This window comes from Gopherus flavomarginatus, chromosome 24 (genome assembly GCF_025201925.1).
Source record: "Gopherus flavomarginatus isolate rGopFla2 chromosome 24, rGopFla2.mat.asm, whole genome shotgun sequence".
Taxonomy (NCBI): Eukaryota; Metazoa; Chordata; order Testudines; family Testudinidae; genus Gopherus; species Gopherus flavomarginatus.
The window spans coordinates 8,966,531-8,988,962 of NC_066640.1; the positions used below are offsets into that span (position 1 = coordinate 8,966,531).

Genomic DNA, 22,432 nt, shown 5'->3' on the forward strand with positions numbered 1-22,432 from the left:
GGAATTCAATCCTGTGCCCTTCCACGTGCAACCCCGGGGCAGGCGCCCATGCGCTGAGATTGGGGCTCCCCCCGCGGTACCCCGCACCAGCCAGAGGCTGGACTGATGCGCCTCCAAGTCCAAGGTGAGCCCGCACTGTTCCCACCAGCCGAAGCCAGGGGGCGCGCTTGCCATAAGTAAATCTACACTTCTCCCGGGGCTCCAGGTTTGGCTCTGGCAGGCTGAGGGTCGGGCAGACCCTTGTAGCGATTTCTTTGCAAACCGCAGAGAAGGGTTGGGGTAACATGCAGCCCGCTCTTTTCCTGGGACAAGGCTCCCAGTTCCCCGCGGAGCACAGAACCTGCTTCACTCTCCTTCTCAGCAGCAATCTGACACCATGTTACCGGGTAACCTGCAGGGGATGGTGCACCTCACCTGTTCCAAACAGGATGGTGGGAGGGCAGCTCAGTGGTTTGAGCATTGGCCTGCTAAACCCAGGCTTGTAAGTTCAATCCTTAAGGGCCATTTAGGGCAAAATCAGTACTTGGTCCTGCCTAGTGAAGGCAGGGGGCTGGACTCAATGACTTTTCAGGGTCCCTTCCAGCTCTATGAGATAGGTACATCTCTATATATTCTAATATTCCAGAGTGACAAACACCTGGGGAATGGACACAACATTAGGGCTGTTCTTTCAAAAACTTACAACTGAACCTTGATTTAACGCAGCGCTGACACTTTCCTATGCAGAAGAAAAAATGTTGCTTTTAACCATCTTAGATGACAGAGATAGTTTCCTTACCTTTGCAAATCTTTTTTTAAACCTTCCCTTTATTTTTTTTTTTTTTAGTAGGTTACATTTAACAGCACTGTCCTGCATTTGCTTTTTTTTGGTGTCGCTGCTGCCTGTGTACTTACCGCTCCAAATGAGGTTTGTGGTAACTGATGTTCATAACTGTGAGGTTCTACTGTATGTATATTTAGTCAAGAGCTGAACTTCAGTCTTTAAGACGTTAGTCGTAGAGTTTAAGGCTACTAGTGAGATTTTGAAGACCATGTTGCCATTTCTCCATAAATTCAAGCTCAGCACTTCGTTTCTGGAGGGACTATTAGATTAAGCATCAGTAGTAAAGGAGTCAGTAGGAGTTGATCACCAAGACACACCAGCACCAGTCCTTCCCACTTTATAACTCAATGAATCCCACAACCATGGCAATGTTGGATCCATCTGAGCAACTCCTGGCAAAGCTGCTGTTAGCCATTTTTTTCAGTGGCTGCAGAGCGCTTGGGGTGAATCTGACATGCACAAAGTTAGTTTTTTGAGTGGGATTTTTAAAAGCACTAAATATGTTGGGAGCACAAGTCCCATTGCACATTGGCACTTAAAAAAAAATCCCTCCCTTGATACTATTTCTGTGCAAAAGAAAGATTTGGAAATGGTCTTGGGAAGGAGACATCCACAGCTGCTGCCAACTGTCCTGCTGATGGTCTTAGCCCTGCAGGGAGAAGTACAGTCAGGAAAGAGGTAGTATATTGTAGTGTACATGATGGACAGCTATAACAATTAAGAGAAGGAAACAGTATCAAAAGTTAAGGGCATCATTTTGTTGTGTTAAGCTGTCCACAGCTTGGACGCATGCGTGACTTTTTGCAAGAAATGCTGCTTTCCTCTACATCTGTCCACAGCTAGGCATAGCAATCCATGCATGGACTGCCACAGGCGTGCAGCTCTTATGGCCAACACTGCGAATCCCCCCTCCCCCACCTCAGTACAGGGTGCTTCAGAAATAAGGCAAGAGCGATAGGTGCACAGTCAAGCCACTTTGGTAGGTGAATTTCCTGCAAGATACAGCTAGATGAGCTGACTGTATGTTAGCTCTGAGCATGGGCTAGTGTGTCAGGGGTAGGTGCAGAGAGGCAATCACCCTCCCTTTAATGGGTCTGGCAGATATATGAGTGACTAAAACCTACAGGAAAGTTCTGTTCTTCTGGAAGCTGGCTGCAATAGTTGGAACATTTCAAGGATCTTTCTTTGTTTTTTCAGCCACCGTCTTCTCTGATGCCCCGGTCAACTCCTCTAGTGCTTTCTTCAGTGCTTTCATTGCCTCCTTTGGTGCTTTAGGTATCTTGGTCTCCTCCTTCAGTGCCACAGCCATCTCCTTCTCTGGTGCCCTGGGGACCTCAGCCACCTTCTTCTGTGCTGAAGCCACCTCTTGCAGTGCAGGCGATATCATCTCTGTCATCTTAATTTCTTTCGGCTCCTCTGTGGCTTCTTGGGTCGCTCTGACTGACGGAGCGAAGGGGCCAACGAGCCAGTTGAGGGGAGTGTTGTGTGTGACGTACTCCAGTAGGGCATCCAGAGACTCCTGGGCCGTTGTCACTTTCTCCCGGCTCTGGGTGAGGGAGCTGCTGGAGAGGTCCTGGAAGGAATCAGCTCTGGAAAAGGAAGCGTGGAGCTGCTGCACGTTGTCAACAGCCTGCTGCACTGTTTCCTGGATGTTGCTAGGGAGGCCTTGGATGCTGGATACCAGATTCACATAGGCAGAGTGCAGCTGCTGGGTGATGGTACGCACCATGGCTAGAGTATGAGGCTCGACCTGCTGAGAGGAGAGTATTGGGTAAGACCTATATTGTGAAACCAATGTTTAGTGCACCATCCGTCCCTGTAAGTGCTCCCCACTAGAGATACCTCAGGCTGGGAAGCACCTTTAGCTGGGCTCCCTCTCTGCTGGGTCTGGCTCCACTCAATCCACAGCTGTTGAAGCTTCTCCAGCCTATCCTGAAGCTTATGCCCAACGCCCTGTTTTAGGTATTCGATCTGGCAGGGAGACAAGAATGATCATTGCAGATACCTGTGATCAGCAAGAAGCTCTTCAATGCCCAGTCCCTCTTACATAGTGGGGTCCCGAGAAGAGGAAGCAGACAGTACCACACCAAGGAAGCTGCTGCACATCAAGCAGAGATGAGAACGTAGGTAGATGTGTGACCCAGAGGGCACCCTGGGAACAGAGCGATTTAGCACTGGGGTGGAAAGCTTTGCACTGCCAGGGCGGGAAAGGGAGTGTACTTACTAGGTTTATTGCCAGCTGGAGTTGGGAAAGAGTATCCTGGATGTTTTGTTTGGCGAGCTGCAGCTTGTTCAGGGAGTGCTGGTAGGCTTGATCGCGGACTTTGTTTGAGAGGGAACCCAGGCGCACAAAGTAATTCTGCCGCTGTTTCTGCTCTTCCACGGAGGCCATGTTGAAGCCCTCGATGGCTATGGCAAGTTTAACTGAAGAGAACAATCGTATAAGGGTCAGGTTATCAGCAGAAATGCCCACCCTCAGCGATGGTCCTCTCGGGCCCATTGCACAAGATCGTCGACACACAGTCTAGCACTAGCATGACCTAATGGCCCCACTCCTTGTCTCTGTGCCTCTGTTTCCCTATCTGTAAAATGGAGATAATGATACTGACTGCCTTTTTAAAGCATTTTGAGATCAACTGAAGAAAGAACTAGTGGTGATTATTAGTGCTCAGACACAGGTTTTGAGAGGACAGCAGCTGCCTGAAGGGATGAAGAATGCACGTTTGTTTGTTTGTTTTTTGCACGGATCTCACCTGCTTTTACCCACCAGTTTCAAGGCAAATAAGACAAAGCAGTAGCTAGTGAACATCGGAACCTCCTCCCTGTGTCGCATGCCAGCTCCTAATGTTGAGAGAAAGTCATTGGGGTGACAAGTCTAAAGCAACTTACCTGTCCCAAGACCGGAGAAGGCCTCTGCCATCTAGCAGAAGCAATAGTTCTGAGCTTGGATGGAGGAGAGGGGACTGCATTTTCTATTGCTAGCATATGCTGTAGAGCAGTGGCTCTCAACCTTTCCAGAGCACTGTACCCTTTTCAGGAGTCCGATTTGTCTTGCGTATACCCAAGTTTCACCTCACTTAAAAACTACTTGCTTACAAAATCAGACATTAGTATACAAAAGTGTCACATCACACTATTACTGAAAAATTGCTGACTTTCTCATTTTTACCATATAATTATAACATAAATCAATTGGAATATAAATATTTTATTTCCATTTCGGTGTATAGTATATAGAGCAGTATAAACAAATCAGTGTCTGTATGAAATTTTAGTTTGCGCCGACTTTGCTAGTGCTTTTTATGTAGCCCATTGTAAAACTAGGCAAACAGCTCGATGAGTTGACATCCATGTACCCCGACGGGTACATGTACCCCTAGTTGAGAACCACTGCTGTAGAATGGCTAAGCACTTTCTCACCCAGTTCCTCATTTGCCATGGGGAGGTAATGATCCACCAGCGTCCCTGATTTCTCCAGCACAGCATCCACTCCACTCGCCACCAGCTGTCCCGCTGCCTTGGCTTTATTTAGGCTGTTGGTCACCACAAGACTGGTCATCTCCATTCCGTCCTGGACAGCCTCTCTGCTCCGTCCTACAACTGTATTCACTTTGCTGGTCACGATGTCCTTTGCACCACAGGCAGCTTCCTTGGCAGTATTGACAGTGGAGGACACCACTGATTTGGTCAGCTCAACGCTGTCCTGGACAGTCCCTCTGGTCAGGTCCACTGCTTCAGTCACCCTGTTGGTCACAATGCCCTTTGCACCATAGGCAGCTTCCTTGGCAGTATTGACTGTGGAGGACACCACTGATTTGGTCAGCTCAATGCTGTCCTGGACAGTCCCTCTGGTCAGGTCCACTGCTTTGGTCACCCTGTTGGTCACAATGTCCTTTGCACCAGAGGCGGCTTCTTTAGCAGTACTGACAGTGGAGGACACCACTGATTTGGTCAGCTCAATGCTGTCCTGGACAACATCTTTGGTTACATCTACAGCTCCGGCCACTGTGCTGGTGACCGCATTTCTCGCGCCATAGGCAGCATCCACAGCACTCATCACTTTAGTAGACACCATCTGCTTGGTGTCTGAAATGACCTAGAGGGGAGAGCCAGAGGAAAGATTATTGTGCACTCACTCAAAGACTGGTATCTCCCCACTGGAAAAAACAACCTCAGATACCCCTTCCTTCCCAAGTGGCCCTTCTCTAGATAAGTAGTGGCATGGCTTGGTAATGTCATCCATTAGTTCCCAAAGCTGTAGGGCAGGGGTCCCCAACGCAGTGCCCCAACGGGGCATCTAAATGCGCCTGTGTCCTGGCCGGCGGTGGAGCATCCGCCGAAATGCCGCTGAATTTCTGCAGTGTTTCGGCAGTGACACCTCTCGATGACGTCAATTGCTGCCGACAAGCGACATCCTTGAGAGGCGTCACCACCGAAACGCCGCAGAAATTCGGCGGCGCCGCCGCTCAATTATGTCACTTGCCGTCGGCATGCGATGTTATCGAGAGGCGTTGCCGCAGAAATGCCGCCGAAATTCGGCGGCATTTCGGCAGGTGCTCCACCGCCGTCACGGTCCTTCGTCTGGCACCTGCCAGACAAAAAGGTTGGGGACCACTGATGTAGGGCCAACAGGCAGCATGAACTGGTGTAGCTCCATGACGTCAGCGCCACTTACACCTGTCAAGGATCTGGCCCTTAGCCTCTCTGTCAGTGGGAAGCTCCTTTTCTAGCCCAAACACTTGCAAAGCAAATGTCTCTTAAATCAGAGTTCACATTGCTCTGTCTCTACCTCTCGGCTAAGTGCTGCAACCCATCTGTTTCCCTATGGCAGACCTATGCCTCCCTGTCCGTAGCATTGGCCCTCGAGCAAGTTGTAGCTTCCCCTCCTGGGGCAGGACTCTGGTTGCAGAGACACTTACCTTCTCCGTAGGTTGTTGAAGGAAGGGCAGGCTCTCCTCCAGTTTGTCCAGTCCCTTGCAGGCGTACTCGTTTACCGATGCGACTAGAGAGAGGGAGAGGCACAGACTTAGTTCTCTGAATCTGTTTCAGTTTGGCTCCTGCTCGCAGTGGCAAGGCCAGGCAGAGGGAGCCTGGACGGCCAGGATAAAAGCTTCACAAAGACAACACAACCGGATTGGTTTGTGTAGCCTTGCGGCCATGCCATGCCCTTTGGGGAACCTGACCAGGAAGTTGCTCCATGCAGAGCTTAGCACACTTCTCCATTGGAGGGGGTGTCTTTATTGCTCAGTTGCAGCCACTTGGGAGCCATATTAACTGGGAGGAAGGGATCCTGTTGGGCCTCCAGCTGAAGGTTGGAGGATAGGAAGAAAACCTCAAGCTATGGGACAAAAAAGACTAAACAGCCCCTCTTGCCCAAGAATGGAATAGCTGAGTAGTAGGCACCCCGGACTCCGATTTAATACCAGGCTCCAGTACTACCCTGGGTGAAATGCACAGCGTCCCAAGTTCTGGATGGCAAACATGTCCAGCAGGTTAGAGGACACAGAGTGGCACAAAGGGCTAGATTCCAGTCTCACTGGAGTCAATGGCAAAATCTTCCATTAATTTCATTGGGCTCAGGATCTGGCTGAACCCATGGGGCAGCAGGGTGGAGGAGTCAGCAGTGCTATGGTTAAGCAAAGAAGTGAAATGGAGGAACTGTTTGGTTCCTTGCAGTCTGTGCCAAGCAAGCCCAGCTATTGTTGGAAAGAGTTTGTTAAGGTGGATGGGAAATATGGCTACGAGAGGAGACAGAATCATGGAGATGTAGGGTTGGAAGGGACCTCGATGGGTCATCAAGTCTAGTCCTCTGAGCTGATGCAGGACCAAGTAAACCTTGACCAACTCTGACAAGGGCTTGTCCAACCTGTTCTTAAAACCTCCAGTGATGGGGATTCCACACCCTCCCTTGGAAGCCTGGTCCAGAGCTTCTCTATTGTTATAGTTCAAAACACTTATTATGTTCCCCACTCAGTCTTCTTTTCTCAAGACTAAACATGCCCAGTTTTGTTAACCTTTCCTCACAGGTCGGGTTTTCTAAGCCTTTTATCACTTTTTTCCCCTCCCCTCTGGATTCTCTCCAGTTTGTCCACATCTTTCCTAAAGTGTGGCACTCAGAATTGGACCCAATATCCACCTGAAGCTATGCCAGTGCAGGGTACAGCAGGACAATTACATCCCTGTCTAACGTATGACACTCCTATTAATATACCCCAGAATGATATTAGACATTTTGGTAACTGCATCACAATGTCAATTCAAATTCAGTCTGCGATCCACTATAACCGTCAAGTACCAGGGGGTCGCCATGTTAGTCTGTATCCACAAAGACAACAAGGAGTCTGGTGGTACCTTAAAGACTAACAGATTTATTTGGGCATAAGCTTTCGTCAGTAAAAAAGTCTCACTTCTTCTATAACCCTCAGATCCTTTTCAGCAGTGCTACTGCCTAGCTCGTTATTCCCCATTTTGTAGTTTTGCATTTGAATTTCCTTCTTAAGTGTAGTACTTTGCACTTGTTTTTATTGACTTTCATCTGGTTGATTTCAGACCAATTCTCTAATTTGTCTCGGTGGTTTTAAATTCTACTCCTGTCCTCTAAAGTGCTTGCAACCCCTCCCATTCTGGTGTCATCCACAAATTTTATAAGTGTAATCTCCATTCTCCACATCATTAATGACAATATTGAACAGTACGGGACCCAGGACTGACTATGAGATACACCCTCCCAGTTTGACAGCAAACCAGTGATAACTGCTCCTTGAGTATGATCTTTCAACAAGTTCTGGACCCACCTTGTAATTATTTCATCTAGTCCACAGTTCCCTGCTTTGCTTATGAGACTGTCATGCGGGGGGGGACTGTATCAAAAGCAGGGGCGGCTCTGTGTATTTTGCCGTCCCAAGCATGGCAGTCAGGCAGCTTTCGGTGGCGCACCTGCGGGAGGTCCGCCGGTCACGCGGATTCGGCGGCTTGCTTGCGGGAGGTCTGCTGGTCCCATGCCTTCAGCATACCCGCTGCTGAATTGCTACTGTAGCCACAGGACCGGCGGACCTTCCGCATGCAGGCCGTCGAAGGCAGCCTGACTGCCACCCTCACAGCGACCGGCAGGCTGCCCTCCTCCCCTCCCCCACAGCTTGCCGCCCCAGGAACGCGCTTGGTGTGCTGGTGCCGGGAGCCACCCCAGTCAAAAGCCTTACTAAAAATCACAATATATCAGGCCCACAGCTTCTCCCCATCCACTAGACCAGTAACCCTGTCAAAGAAGGAAATAAGGCTGGCTTGGCATGATTTGTTCTTCACAAATCCTTGTTGGCTATTCTTTATAATATCCCTGTATGACTCGGAAATAACTCAGATGCCAGTTGAGGAGCACGTATAGTAGGAAGGGTGTTAACCCCAAAGCTGTTTTTTCTCTTCCTGCCCCATATTGGGCGTCACAAACAGACCTTAACCACATCACCAATACTCTCAGCAGTTCATGCCATGGGCTAATGTGCTGGGATGGGAGAATGAGCCAGCTACCTAATGCTGCTCTCCTGTCAAACAAGTCTTCCCTGCTGGTCTGTGTCCTCCCGCTCTGCGGCCATGCAGTGTAGTCTGAGATGTCCCATGAGGATTCTCCCACCCCTGCACAAGGGAGGAATCGCCTGTCTTGGTGTTTACTCACTCTGAGGTTCCAGGTGGCTTAGAATTGGCTGCACGCCACCAACTGCGCTGCCCACTGCCATGGCAGCCACGGTCTCTGCCATGCTGCAGATGTTGCTGATGTACGGATGTATCCCCCTGGTGTAGCTGTAAGCAGAGGAGACCAGGTTGTAGGCAGAGCTGATAAAGGGCAAGCTGGCCACCCTGTTTACTACGTTCTGAGCAAGGGAAAGAAGAAGTGACATTAGTAGCAGATCCTATGGCTGGTGGGTGAATATAAACTGTAGTCTGAGCCATGCATATTCCCAGAGAGGGCCTTTATGGAAACCACTCTGTCCTCTATCTGCTCAAGCACAGTGACAGAGAGGTGAAGGGACCTTCTCAGAGCCACACTAGGAGTCAGTGACAGAGCGGGGATTAGAACTCAGGACTATGCTTCCTTGTCAGTCATGTACCGATTTAACATCACCCTACCTGGATATAGCACTGGAACCCATGACAGATTGGTCTCCCAAATTTCAGCCTCATGGAGCTCCCCCAACATGTGACGTTACCGCCCTCTCCCGAGCAAGAGGAAACTGCATTCTCCATATTAAACTAGAGCCTCAAAGCAGTCTGTGTGGCTGGACTCCTCTCTTGCCTGGATGCTGGGATGCCGGCATGAGTTAGTGCGCTGAAACACCTGTTGGCAGGTGAACCGAGGATTACACTTTATAATACTAGCTACCCGTGTTTTACGTACCACTTGCTGCTTTTCTTCAGCCTTTGGAGGGCCAGTATTCATGGCCTTGTTTCCAGATGCCATTGTAAAGTTGAATGCAACTGAAAGGAGAGAAAAAGAACAGTTACAACATTATGCGTTAGCCTTGTGATATTGCCAGCAACAGCCGGTGGACAGTATAACGCCACATGCACCTGGATTATTGGCCACCACAGTTTAGGAACTTCAGAGCTTCTCTTCCTATTCCTTACAAGAAGAACGTGAAGATATTCTAATAGCTCCATCTAGTCATAGAAATTTCATGAGTTAATGTGAATCTTTACCAGGGACCAGAATGCGCATGTAGGAGGGAAGCAATATCAATCTACCCAACCTTCTTCCACCATCCCAAGTCAGCTGGATGTTCTCACTAAAATAAGCAGCACTGAAATTGCATGGATACATTAATTTCTTAGACATCAGAGTTAGCACCCCAGTGAGATGAATTGGGGCAGTACTTACCTATATGAGGCCTGATATCTGTCTAGAAGACAGAGACACTCAGGCATCAGTTTCATGTTCTGAATGTCCTCTCTGCAGCTATAAAGTCTAGGATGCTTGAATAAAAGCTTGCACCCTGCAGAAGGTGATGGCTTGTGGCACTGCATGTTGTTCCTCATCTTACTATAATTAATCTTGGCAGAATTTGAGGTGTATTTTTTTAGAATTTTGATGGATAATATAGATTTTTATTTTTAAGCACTTTTTGATTTTTATCAATTTAAAATTTTCATGGTTGTGGGAAATTAGAGGAGGTTCAGACAATAATTATTTAATGACAGCAGACACTGAGATTCAAAAAGTTAAAGCTTTATAACCATTAAAATGCAAACTGGCAACATCACATGTCAAACTATACAAAGTTAATAGCCTTAAATCAAACTCATACATTTCTCAAGCAGAATTTTTCTTATTTTGCCAATCTTTAAATTTTGACCATCCTTGATGGAAATATGTTTTCATGGGTTTGAGTGTGTATGGTGGAACTGACGTTTATCGACATTTACCGATAAAAATTGAATCCTTCCAAGCTTAACTGTAAAGACGAGAATTAACAATCCAATATGTCATCTTGACAATGACTGTTGCAAGAGAGAAACTGCATCTTAGCCGTGGAATGAGTGGGGAAGGCAGGTTTTCAGAATTCTAATTTTGGAAACCTGGTTAGCTCATTGTCATGATATAATGACAATGGTGTTTAAAGTTCTATTTTTAAGACAACTGAACTTGCTTAACAACAGCATTGAAAAGCTCAGATTTCCCCCATTGATTCTGACGTTAAGCTGGGTTTCCCCATGTCTCGGTCTATGTCCCAACAGGATGTAGTGTTTGAGAGCACCCTGGCAAAACCTTAACTCCCATGAGAGAGACACACAAGGGCCAATCGCCTAACAGGGATGCTGACACAGTGGCAGGCACTTCCACCATTAACAATTTTATGAACTAGTAACAGTGACTGCCATGTTTGTTTCAAGACTCATTTGACACAGTCCTCTGCGAGGCCACTGATCTTGGAGTCTCTCTCGCCGCAGCTCTGCCTACACTAGGGATGCTTTATTACATTCCCCATCACTGGTAACACCAGTTCAGCTTGTATCGGGGTGGTTACCCGCTCCTGCCCTTTGCAGCTTAAAACAGCCCGGGAGAGGGCTGTAGCTGGAGCCAGAAGCCTGGGTTGATGGCAGGAGTGGCTGCAGCTGGAGGCCATGCCCCAAACTGAGCGATAAGGCTGTATACGAAGGCTAGGGAAGCCAGAGGCAAAAAGAGTCTTCCTCTGGCTGTAGAAGGAGAAGGGCCTGGCTGCTGGGAACTAGACAAGGTACCTAGCGTGGGGCAGGGCTGGGGAAAGGCAGCGGAGCTGGGGAGCTCCTGCCTGGAAAGCCCCAGGCTGCGGCCTAGGATTAGGCCAAGAGGTACTGGGGTTGCAGGGTGCAACCCAGGGGTAGGCCAAGGCAGCAGGTCCAAACCCCTTTGCTGATGATGAGTGGCTGATACTGCAGTCTGCCTCAGGGCGTGGGGCTAGACAATGACTGGCAGTAGCCAATACTGAAGCGAAGTGGGGATAGAGGGTGGCGGGTTCCCAGGGAGGGGAAACCCTAAGGAAAAGGGGTTGCTGCCAAGGGGCCGAACCCCATGTAAAAGGGCACCGGGTCCAGGGAGTGACCCGGGGGCCAGCTGGGACAGGTGGATTACTGGCCTGCAGAGGGCGCTCCGAGCTGGAATATTGAGCTAATTCCTGAAGTGACCAGCAGGAGGCGCTGTTGGGGTGAGGCCGCCCGGTTACAAGCTCCACCAGCAATAGCAACTTTGGAAGTCTTAGAAATTGGGGGGGGGGGGGGCGGAAGGAGGTGGAGTGGAGAGGAAGAGGGTATATCCTGCTGCCTTGACTTGCTGGCTAGTTCAGTTCATTTATTTTGTCCGTTGGAGTTGCTATGCTGCCGGATGCCTGTTCCCACTGATGTGTTCGTCTGTTGCAGTATCACCTACCCTACAGAGCAGACAGATGGCTCCTGCCCTGAAGAGCTTACAATCAAATTCAGGGCAAGATGCAACACTGGATGTAAGCAGTAGGGAGAAGCTGAGGAAAGGAGGACAAGGAAATCCTTGAAGACAGCATGTGTTAGAATAGGCTAGGGGAGACTGAAGAAAATACACAATATCGCTATCAGCGTCCTTACCAACCAGCTACTTGGTTGTTATTGGTTGATGTTTTATGGCAACCATTGCAGCAGTCTCTAACCGACTCTCAGAGCACCGAGGCCCCAATTCAGGAGAGTACTTAAGTCTAATTCTACTTGAGTCTAATTAGACTCATCCTGAAGTCTCACTGAAGACAATGTGACTCAACTGTGCTTAAGTGCTGCCCTGAACTGTGACCCTGGAGCTTGTGGACTGGGCTCTTGGGAGGCACGGGCTGTAGCAGTGGCAGGCACAGGAGTAACAATTTGGCTGCTTTTCGAGGGGCACTTTCTGTGCCCCCTGTGGCTGGAGGAGCTGCCTCCTCCCCCTTCCCCAGCAGCCCTGGGGTCAGAGGAGTTCTGTGCCCCTGCTGACTGGGCAGGGGCTGTCTCCCTGCTTGCTCCCACCCCCCTTGCACATGCCTCTGGGCTGTGGTATTTAAGTCTAACACACATAGTGTGGATGGACTTCTGGCTGCCCTGACATTTTTAACTCTGCACCGGTTAGACCGCGTTTTGTGGATGTACAGCACCTGGCACAATGGAGCCTTGATCCTGAATTGGGCTCGGTTAGGCCCCGCCGCTGTACAAATTTTAATAAGAGTGTTAATGCTGGTGGCAGCATCTGGCGAGCTGTTTCCACCTGCTGCAGCCAGCGCTGCTTGGTAAGCCCTGTGGGTACAGCACCTTGCGCAAGAGGGTGCCTGAACAGGGGGCCCACTAGGCACGGCCACAATCTAAACAACACCTACCCTGGCGAAACAGCACCAGGGTCTGTCTGCACTGCTGAGCCGGCCCCGGTGATTGACACTACCCCAGCACCACAGCAAAGCCCTGTCCTGTTCCTGTGTCCTCCTCACTGGCGCTGTGCTGCCCAGCGTGCATGGGTCTTTGTGTTGCACTGAGCTGAGACACTCTAGGGTGCTTTCCCAGTGAACTGTGGGAGAACTTGTCTATCTTTCTGGGCACGCGGTGCGGGCGAATGGTGGGAAGGTGCTGTTGTCAGAGGTGTTGTCAGAAGCGCTACCGGTATGGTGCTCTGCTCTGCTCTGCTCTTTCCTTGTTGGTATCACTCGGCTGCGTGCATGTATTCCCTCTGTGTGTGTGGCCAGGTGTGTGTTGTCAGATGCTACCGGTGCGGTGCTCTGCTGTCTCCTTGTTGGTATCCTTCGGCTGCGTGCGTGTGTTCCCTCTGTGTGCTGCCCCAGCTCTGCGCAGATAGCTGACACAGCAGACCCGAAGAGAACCTCCAATGACCACAGAGTCTAGTAAGGTACGAAGGCACGTCGGCCAGGTTTATTGCCGTATTGGACACAATAATAGTTCCCTCCAGATCGTTACTCTACAGAGCATACTACGAGTATGTGCCCACGGTCAATGGACTCGGCTCAGTCAGTGGCGGGACTTTCCACTGTTCCCTAGGCCGGACCAAGACATCGCCCCAGGGATGCCTTCTTATACACAGGTACAAACAAGTTACACATCGCTCCTGACGTATTGAGGTGCAACCCCTCTACATAGTAAGGTGCCGCCTCTCACCTTGTACATGTTGGTTCGATCAAAACAACTCTATCCATCATTTTACCCTTTTGCCCGTCATTGGGATGGGTCGGTCTGTTCTTTCTTATCTGTGAAATGTTCCAGTATAAGGTGTTCTGGTACAGTGTTTATACTTCAGTATGCTAGGTGAATATATGTTTATGCAACATCAGCCCTTTCCTTGCCAACATCTGTGAACTGAGCTGGCCTTCAGCTCACAGCTTGACTTTGCTTTTTAGCTAAGTCTAGACCATTACTTTAGTTCAGGCCTCAGGCCTCATGCTGGGCCTTTATTAGGGCTTTCACTTACTACAGGTGCCAGAGGACTGTCAGCACTCATGTGGTTTGTCCCGCATCCTCACGGCAAAGTGGCTAGTTACCAGCCCTGGGGGAAGTAGCACCTCCCACCCACCCCGCAAGCAGGCCAGCTTGCCTGGCTTGAAACTAACACCCCACTCGGGTGAGAAGATTGTGTGTGGATGGGAGGGGGGTTTGGGGCAACACCCGGGTGAGGGCTCGGGCTAACTCTGCTGTGAAGACAAACCTCAGTGTTAGCCAGCCTGGGAAATTTGTAGAAAGTTTTCCTAACGTAGGCAGGACCTGGGAGTGGTGCAGGGCCGCCCGGGGGGGGCAAGTAGGGCATTTTGCCCCAGGCCCCGCAGGGGCCCCCACAAGAGTTTTTCGGGGCCCCTGGAGTGGGGTCCTTCACTCGCTCCGGGGGCCCCGGAAAACTCTCGCGGAGCCTGGGCCCCCAGAGCTTCTTCCGCTCCGGGTCTTCGGCGATGGGGGGTCCTTCCGCTCTGGGGCAGAAGGACCCCCCGCTGCCAAATTACTGCCAAAGCAGGACCCGCCACCGAAGTGCTGGGTCTTCGGTGGTAATTCGGCGGCGGGGGGCCCCCGCCGTGGGCCTTCGGGGCACTTCGGCGGCGGATCCTGGAGTGGAAGGACCTCCCCGCTGCTGAATTACCGCCTAAGCGAGGGCCCCCCACTGCCAAAGACCCCAGGCCCCCGAATCCTCTGGGCGGCCCTGGAGTGGAGAAGGCCCAGTACCAGGAATCAATAGGCTGCTCACAGGACGCACCAGCAGCTAGTGGATATTCCTCTTACACTTTCAGGAGGCTGGTTTGTTGTCAAAGGCTAGGCTGAGTCAGCTGCAGCATTTGGTAAAGGAACCCTTCTGCCCTTCCACACACACACACACACACACACACACACACAGCGCACAGATGATGCAACACCATGCTGGGCATCTCCTGCCCACAATTAGTTCTTGTTTTCAGTCTGGAAATGCACTTTGTTTTTGCAATATATCTCCCTGGCCTTGGAGTCTGGGGCCATGGCTACACTGGCGCTTTACAGCGCTGCAACTTTGGCACTCAGGGGTGTGAAAAAAACACCCCCCTGAGCACAGCAAGATACAGCGCTGTAAAGCCTCAGTGTAAACAGTGCCGCAGTGCTGGGAGCGTGGCTCCCAGCGCTGCAAGCTACACCTGTAGAGGATGTGGAGTACACACAGCGCTGGGAGAGCTCTCTCCCAGCGCTGGCGCTGTGACCACACTTGCACTTCAAAGCGCTGCCGTGGCAGTGCTTTGAAGTTTCAAGTGTAGCCATAGCCTGGGTTAATCTAGAGTTAAAACCTTGCACTGTAAGATTGTCTCCTAATTAGTGTATCAATAAGTAAGGACAGAATAGCTCAGTGGTTTGCGCATTTGCCTGCTTAAACCCAGGGTTGTGAGTTCAATCCTTGAGGGGGCCACTTAGGGATCTGGGGCAAAAATTGGTCCTGCTAGTGAAGGCAGGGGGCTGGACTTGATGACCTTCTCAAGGTCCCTTCCAGTTCCAGGAGATTGATATATCTCCAATTATTACCTATTACTCCTTGGGCAGCCTGAGAAAAACCAAGGGCCTGAGTTTCCTCTCACTCTCGCTGGTACAAATCAGGATCAGCACCTCTGGCATTAAAGGAGATCTGCTGGTGCTAAACTAGACACTACAGGCCTGGTTTTGGTACAGTTTTCAATATGTGAGTGACACGGTGCTTGGGGCATGAGCGTGTTAAAACACAGTTTGCACGTGCCTGCGTAGGTGGGACCAGCCCTTCTTACAGCGCCAGTCTCTGCAGCGTAGGCAGGCCCTTGCAATCCTGCGGCCTGATTTTTCAGAGATGCTGAGCAGCCTCACGCTCCCATTGACATCGGTGGATATTGCAGGTGCTCAGCACCTCTAGCAGGGGAAAAATCAGGCCACTGGTATCTCAAGACTTTTTTTTTTTTTTTTTTTTTTTTTTTTTGCTAGTATAGCTCAATAGTGTTCAGTGACTGAAACTTCCATCTGATTGCAGAGACCAGAAGCCTGTTCATCCCTTTGAAATGACTTGCTGTTGCAACAAAAATGTTTGATCCTAGTTGGAAGAGGACCTCTTTCAGACAGGCCAGTCTGCTCTTGTGGAATACCCCAGCTTGCTTTCCCAATTCAGCACATTCTGGACATTGCTGTCGGCAGAGGATGGGCAAGATGTTTGCTCAAGACCACATGAGGTTCTGCTTATCAAAGTAAGGACTAAGCTGCTTCCATTGCTTTATCAGCCTGAATGTGAATTGCTTGTGTGAGCCACGAGATGGCTTGAGTGCAAAGTCGTTTTTACCTACATGTGGAAACAGGCTCTGCTCCTGTTTGCTGCTGGTTATGTCAGCTTTATTTGCTACATTCTTATGCAAACAGAAATCTGGGATCTCATCAGTCTGGAAATCTGCTTCCCGCATTCAAGTAATCTTTGAAGTCCAGCCTCTCTCCTCTAACTGGCAAGGACTGATTGATCAGTAGGAACTAGGAAATTAGGTAGACTGGATAGCTAATGACTCTTTTATGAGAGACAGCTAGGGTTAATAGTTTAGATGGGAGGAGGGAACACTAGAAAGTATGTGAATGGGTGTGTGGTCTTGTGGTTAAAGCACTTGACTCTGTCAGGTGTCCTGGGTTCCTCAGGTGTCCTGGGTTCTGTGCCTCAGATTCTCTGTCTGGAATGTGGCGCTAACAACAAGAGTTGGTTGTAAAGTGCATTGTGTTCAGAAGAGGTATCACAGCCAACATTTTCAGAAGTGGCCAGTGATTCCCAACATGGGCCTTAGGTTTCAGAATTGCTAGGAGATGTGGCTCCATAGCTTCTCTGACAATCAGGCCCAAGAGGTCTTGCCCTGGCCCCCCAAAACTGATGCACCCACAAAACATAAATGTCACAGGCTGCCTTTGAAGACATTGGTCCAAGGAGTTTTGTAACATGGTGTGAGGCTGTGCATGAGGTAAACCAAGGGTTCTCAACTTTTTTCTTTCTGAGCCCCTCTCTCTAACACTATAAAAACTCCATGCTACAAAACATATTTTTCTGCATATCCAGTATATTAAAAGCCAGGGCCAGCATTAGGGGATAGCCAGCAGGGCAACTGTCCAAGGCCCCACACCATAGGGGGCTCCGCAAAGCTAAGTTGGTTTCATCCCCAGGCGGCAGGGTTCAGGCTTCAACTTCGGCCCTAGGCAGCAAGGCTCAGGCTTCGGTGTTTGTCCCTCCCTGGGCTCCAGTGACTCTAACGCCAGCCCTGCTTTCTGGTTTATTTTGGCGGACCCTCTGAAACATCCTCAAGGCCCACAGCGGGCCTCGGACCTCTGGTTGAGAACCACTGATGTAAATGACCCGTATGGATTGAGTAGAGAGTCAGACTGTGCTCTGGTCTTTTCATTGCATCTTGTCTACTGTCTATCTTGTTTACTCTGAAATCTTTTAGGTCAGGGACTCTATGTGTATCTTGTACAGCACAGAGCATGTTGTCAGTGCTTAATAATTAGCACAGCTGGATTCCCTGTAAGGTTTCTAGCAGAGCCTTGTGTAATTAGTTGCTTTTTCTTCCCTTGGAAGCTAGTGTCTAAAGCAGCAACACTAGGCATATACAGCTACCACCATTTTTCAGGTCCTGCTATTATCCTACTGCAGAAATACCAGATGTCTGTATCATGCCTATGCCAGATGGTCACCACTACAGAAAACTTACAGGCAGGTCTCAAGGTCCTGGAAACTGGAGCGAGCCCCTAAGGTTTAACTCATCAGTTTCTCTTAGTTATTGGATTGCTGACCTCCCCTTGGATAGCCACAAAGTCTGTGTTAACATTAGAGGTAAACGGAACTCAATAAGTCAGTTCTTTGCCTATAGCCCACCTCACTTCACAAGGGATCAGCTCTCCCATGGATTGCCTTCCATTACTCGCTTCTCAAAATGTTTTCTTCTGCAGGCAGCACTAAGCAATCACACCAAGAATTAACTGAACTTTCAGGAGCATCCTCACTACCAGTAGCAGGCTTCTGAAAACCACATGCCCCTTCTAATTTCTATTATGGTCACATCCATAATAGGTCCAGGGGTGGAATTCGGCACCGTATAGACATAGGACGATGTGTCTGCCCTTGAAGAGCTTACAGCCTAGGAAGACACCCCTCCCCCGCCCGAAAAAAAGAACTGCACAGAAGGTAGGGAACAAAACAAATACACATAAAGCTAAGTTGTGTGTATGTGAGAGAGAGAGAGAGTAGGGTGACCAGATGTCTCAATTTTATAGGGACAGTTCCGATTTTGGAGGCTTTTTCTTATATAGGCACCTATTACCCCCCACTCCTGTCCCGATTTTTTACACTTGCTGCCTAGTCACCCTAGAGAGAGACAGAGAGAGAGAGAGATTGTAGGTCTTGTTAGCGCTGGTCTCCCCACAGCTCTTTAAAAGTCTCTCTCCCATAGGCAGATGCATGGGGAAGGGTTGAGAAAAGGGCAGCCTTAACTGGCTACTTTTCAGCCTTGCTTGCCCTCTCAGTTTGGAGATGGTCTTGGAGAGACCAGGGATAAAAGGTCAAAACCAGGGGCCCGATTCTTCCTTTCCGCTGCAGTTTGTGTCGTTTTTATGCCAGACATTCGGATCTGGTAGCGTTTCACACCCATGTTGCACGGCTGTAAATAACTACACAAGGGGGGGGGGGGGCAGAGAAAATCTGACGGGCCCCAAATCTCCCCAGAGCAGAGAGTGATGGGCAGGCTGACAGTTTGATTCTCCAGCTGTCTGAGCTCCCTCCGGGTTGCAGTGGAAACGGTTAGTTCCAAAGATCCCAACCCAGCACTGAGCTGGGGTAGAGAGTTCGCCTGAAATTGAACATGCCAAGCTACCAAGTATATCCAAGGCTGCAGTCCTACACCTGCCGCCCGGGCTTACCTGGTGTCGTGTCCCCTGCTCGCTCCGGCGCCTGGGAGCCTTTTGTCCTCCCGTGCAACCGGCAACGTTCTATGCGGAGTCTGGCTCAGGACTGCCCTGCTCATGACAGACAGCTGGAGAACGCCAATCCAGGAGCGGCACTCTCCATCCTGGCCAATCAGAAGTGGGATGTGGGTGGGACAGGCGGGGCTAGAATGTTGGAAACTGGGGGAGAGGGCAATGGCAACGCAAGATTGCAAAGGGGCCCCTGCCCTGGGCCGGGAGCAGAGGGGAGGTGGCTCCAGTTCTCCAGAAGCGGGAGGTAGGAGAGGCCCAGCTCAGCCCAGTGCTTCCAAGGGCTCCCAGTCCCTGCCTGCCTGAACAAAGGTGGGGAACTGCAACAGTTACTGTTCTGCTTCTCAAAAGCATCGCTCCGGTGGACATGGGTGGTGGGCTGCTGGTGGCATGTCCTGAAGGAGCTAGTCAGGAAGAGCATCCGCAAAGCATGGTGGGGGTTCTAGGTGCAAGCCCCCATAATAGCAAGAGGTTGGGGGGGGGCACCCCTGTAGGAACTGCCTCTCTTCAGGGGGCACATTTATCGGGGAGCTGGGAGTGACTTCCTGGGCACTGCAGGGCTTGGGGACAGCACGGCATGTCGAGGTCCATTCACGTGGCAATTCAGTGTTTGTTTTCACAGTGCTTTTATGTATTCCTGAGTCTAAGGAGATGCTTCTGAGTCTTTCTCTCCCCCTCCCCCAATTGACTGGCATAGGGTGGTATTGGTGCAATTCCCAACTCACCCTCTCTGTTTCCTCTGTCTGCTGCTGAACTGCCAGAAGTAGCTTCATCCCCATGAAACCCACCCTGTCTACAACCCCCAAGATGCCTTCTCCACCCCCATGAACTCCCATTGCTTAAATCCTTGAGTTACCACACCCTGCAGCTCATTTTTATGCCACCCCAATGCCCATCCTTGCTGCTCTGTATGAAGGAGGGCGGCCTGGCTCCTGCAGAGAAGCTAGTAAATTAGCCAGAGACCCCAAATGTTATGGGGTACCCCATAAATAAAGAGTCACAAAAGCAATCCAATGTGCACAAAGTGCCTCAAAGAACTGGAGTGCATGGTCTGACTAAGCCAGAATATTTACCTTCCAGTGCTCTCCTGCCCCGAGGCCAGGTCCCATTGCTAACAACGGAGGTGGCTGGTCCCTCCTGTTCTAAAATCTTAGCTGGCTACAGATTGGCACACGCAGCAGTGGGCTGATACATGTGACTGTGCCTCCATGCTGCACAAGGAGGAAATGACATGAGCTCTTTGGGGCAGGGACTTTTCTTTGTACAGTGTCCAGCATAATGGCTCTCTGATCCTGATTGGGATGTCTAGGTGCTTCTGTGATAGAAATAATAAATAATAAATATAATGAATACTTTGTTCTGCTGTAGCGTCTTTCATCCTGGGATCTCAAAGCTTGTTCCAAACAATTGTTAGCTGAGTTCCACAACACTCATTATTATACCCATTTCACAGAAGGGGAAATTGGGTCACAACAAGGAGTTAAGGCCAAAAATTTTCAAAAGTGGATCCGTTATTCTGAGTATTGTAGTTTCTGGGTGAGAACTTAGAGTCTGATTTTTCATGTGATCCACAGGATGCACTGAAATGACTAGGATCTGGGGGTGTTGGGGGCACTTGTGGAAATCTGAAGTTAGGTTGCCAAAAATGTCAGCTTCCAGAGTCAGTTGCCACTTTTGAAAATTGGACTGCGTGTGACTTGTCACATTCCTAGGTGAGGTGGTAAATGATGATGTAAATTAAATGTCAGTGGGTGAAAGGGAGCCTAAGTAGGCCAGTTTTGGAAATGGTGGTGAAAGTCTTTTCAGACATGTGTCTGTTACGCCATTCAAGGCATGTCAACAGGCAGCGCAACTTGGGAGCAATCTAAATGTGCTGCACGTGGGACTGTAACGTGGCACAGCAGTTGGTTGGATGGATTTGAATGGCTATTGGCTGTCTAAGTGACAGGTGGCATGGGTGTGCATATCCCAACTATGATGATTAATTATATATATATTGCCTTAAGTGTGGGTGATCTGAGCCTCACCATCTACTGTATTTATCCTCACAACATCCCTGCTATTATCCCCACTTTACGGATGGGGAGATATGGTACAGAGGGGCTAAGGTTGGGGTCTGCAAGGGGCTTAGGTGTCTAATTGCTACTTTAAGCACTTAAGTCCAGCATTTAGGCTTGGTCTACTACAGAGTTAAGTCAACATAAGGCAGCTTATGTCAACCTCATTGTGTCAGCGTCTGCCCTAGAATGCTGCTTCCACCCAAGTAAGTGGCCTCCTATCCTCATACAATAACTCCACCTCTATGAGAGACGTAGCACTTGTGTTGGTGTAGTTAGGAAGGCGCAGTGTCCATGTACACACTGTGTTATTTACATCAGTTCTTGGCTGTCATTCTTGTCCCTTTCATGACTGCCTCTGGCTCAGAGCAGCACTGCTGGACTCACAGCTGGAGTCATGAAACTGACAAGAATGTCAATTTCACTGTTGGTAGAATCTATGCTATGAAATTGAGCCTGGCACTGGTCTCACAGCTGCCCCTCCACCACAGCTGTCAGCCAGGCACTGAGCTCACAGCTGGAGCCCCCACCCTGGAGTGACAACCTCCTGTTTCCCACTCACATTTGCCCCAGTTAGTGGAGCTCCATTCAGGTGCATGCATCTGGCCATGCAGAAATGTTTGCAGGATCAGAGCCTTAAGCTGTATGCTCCCCCAACTTTCTCTCCACCTCCCTCCCCTGTGTGGACCCTCGTAGCCCAGTATCTTCTGCCTGGGGACCAGGGTCCCTGAAGTGCTGCAGCCTAAGGGTCACATGTGACCCAGAATGTCTTAAAAGGTGGCAAGCGCAGTGTAACTGCAGTGGGGAAGCCATCACTGATTCACCTCAGGTTTGTTGTGCTGGCAAACTCTGCCAGCAAGCCATTCCCAGCTGCCTATCAAGGCAGATGCAAGGAGGAGCAAAGACGATTTGTGAGGGCAACACTTAGCTTTGGTTTCTAAATGGCACATAAATCAAACATGGCCCTCGGGTTACTCGTGGTGCCACAGAGCCCAGCTGCCCCTCCTCCAGGAGCTGAGGAATGACGTTATTTACTACCCATGGCTGGTGGGTGCAGCCCACAAGGTCTTTGCCAGCCCTTGCAGGCGGCGATGGGTTAATAAACACTGGCTATCATTCCTGCATCCTTCTTTCCCCTGCTGCTTTGGGATTCCACCTCCTCATGTTCCCCTCCTCTCCCCTGCAGAGGCGCCTTTGTAGAAAGGTTCTAAGGTTGTAGAAATATTTTCAGCTGATAGCCTTGATTAAAAACATTCCCCACCCTCTCTGCAGCATCTTCGCTCCTTTGGGGACTACTGGCCAAGGCCATCATCTGTGGGGGAAGGAGCGTGGCGCATCCTTGTGCCGAACCAGATCAATAGCCCCAGCATGTTGGGTATGCAGACCCCTGAGCAGAGCAAAGGAAAAGGTGTAGGTGGAGATTTTTGCTGGAGCAGTAGCCTTTAAACATAGTGCTGGAGCTGCCACGGCTTGTTGTCAGCCTGCCTGGCCTGGTGAAGAGAACAAACTGTACTTGGCACTGGTTATATCTGTACTTTTTAGTTCCCAGCCCTGCGCTGGGTGCTGCTGGGAATCCTCGGGCACGGTGAGGAGGAGTGCTCCTCTCCAGGCTCCAGAGAAGCAGTGG

General features: G+C 50.0%; 1 protein-coding gene across 2 annotated transcripts; it reads right to left on the bottom strand.

Annotated features, from left to right (window-relative positions):
• Window positions 1–1,057: 1,057 nt before the first annotated feature.
• On the bottom strand, window positions 1,058–18,778 carry LOC127040264 (perilipin-3-like). Of its 2 annotated transcripts, XM_050934190.1 has the most exons (8): window positions 18,695–18,778; window positions 9,213–9,292; window positions 8,493–8,688; window positions 5,743–5,825; window positions 4,244–4,919; window positions 3,048–3,247; window positions 2,666–2,794; window positions 1,058–2,576 (listed from the first exon to the last, which is right to left on the bottom strand). In XM_050934190.1, exons 2-8 carry the CDS (start codon window positions 9,273–9,275, stop codon window positions 1,995–1,997), a joined length of 1,929 nt encoding a protein of 642 aa, XP_050790147.1. In that variant the 5' UTR covers window positions 9,276–9,292; window positions 18,695–18,778; the 3' UTR covers window positions 1,058–1,994. The 2 variants fall into 2 exon arrangements, with proteins under 2 accessions (XP_050790147.1, XP_050790149.1); XM_050934192.1 differs by lacking the exon at window positions 18,695–18,778 and having other exon boundaries at window positions 8,493–8,617; window positions 9,213–9,238.
• Between the last annotated feature and the right edge of the window lie 3,654 nt (window positions 18,779–22,432).